At 42.9% G+C, this 1,311-nt stretch overlaps 1 protein-coding gene across 1 annotated transcript; it reads right to left on the reverse strand.

Annotated features, from left to right (window-relative positions):
- Nucleotides 1-384: 384 nt before the first annotated feature.
- Nucleotides 385-1,311, reverse strand: LOC114107708 (olfactory receptor 7A5-like). The gene has a single exon (XM_027955074.2). The coding sequence runs from the start codon at nt 1,309-1,311 to the stop codon at nt 385-387; it is 927 nt and encodes a 308-aa protein (XP_027810875.2).

The following is a 1,311-nucleotide window of genomic DNA, read 5'->3' on the forward strand; positions in this document are numbered from 1 at the left end:
ACATTTGAATATAAATTATGACTATATTTAGCAAAATAATTAAATATCATGACATATGTCACTTGAGGTTAACTTATTTCTAAATTATATCTCATGGAACACATGAGAATTCTCAAGAATTTCTCATCCATAGATGGTAATATTTTGAGAAAGTTCAGAAATGACAAATGAATAGGAATGAATTTCATAGAGATCAGAATGTGCAAAAAATAATGATTCAGTGGAATTATATGCAGAAGTCAAAATCAAAGAAATGGAAATGCAAGAATAAAGGAGAAGAAGCAAGTTCTGCTTCCAGAATCTGATTAAGAATCCCAGATTCTGACTCGGAGGCTCTGAGACCTGCAATCAGGGGCACTTATTCAGTCTCCGAAAATTCACACTTTAATCTTTCTCACAGAGTCTTCTCAGAGCCCTCTTGATGTCCTTGTTTCTCAGACTGTAGATGAAGGGGTTCAGCATGGGGGTGACCACAGTGTACATCACTGAGGCTGTTGCAGTGGATTGTGAGTTTTGGGTCACAGCAGAACTGAGGTACACACCTAGGCTTGTACAATAGAATAAGGAGACCACTGAGAGGTGAGATGCACAGGTGGAGAAGGCTTTGTACTTGCCCTGAGCTGACGAGATTGCACGGATGGAGGACACTATCTTGCAGTAAGAGTAAAGGATGCCTGCGATGGGGCCACCTCCCAGCAAGAATGAAGCAATATATATCACCACCTCATTAAGAAAGCTGTCAGAGCAGGCACACTGAATTAACTGGTTAAGTTCACAGAAAAAGTGTGGTATTTCCAAGTCTGAGCAGAAGGATAGCTGTACCAACATTAAGCTTTGTAACAATGCATGTAGGACACTCACAACCCAGGACACCAGAATTAGCAATCCACAGAGCCTGTGGTTCATGATGACCATGTAGTGCAGGGGGTGACAGATGGCCACATACCGGTCATAGGCCATCACACTCAAAAGGAAGTCATCTAATCCAAAAAAGAGTACAAAAAAGTGAATCTGGGTGATGCAGCCTGCATAGGTAATGGCCTTGCTCTGTGTCTGGATGTTCACCAGCATCTTGGGGATGGTGGTGGAGGTGAAGCAGATGTCCACAAAGGACAGGTTGGAGAGGAAGAAGTACATGGGTGTGTGCAGGTGGGAATCTGAGATAACAGCCAGGATGATGAGCAGGTTCCCCAGCACAGTGACCAGGTACATGGACAGGAAAAATCCAAAGATGAGGGGCTGCAGTTCTGTATCCTTTGCAAGTCCCAGAAGAAGGAATTCTAAATGTTGACTATCATTCCCTGGTTCCAT

The sequence above is a fragment of the Marmota flaviventris genome, chromosome 1 (assembly GCF_047511675.1).
Source record: "Marmota flaviventris isolate mMarFla1 chromosome 1, mMarFla1.hap1, whole genome shotgun sequence".
In the NCBI taxonomy this organism is placed as follows: Eukaryota; Metazoa; Chordata; class Mammalia; order Rodentia; family Sciuridae; genus Marmota; species Marmota flaviventris.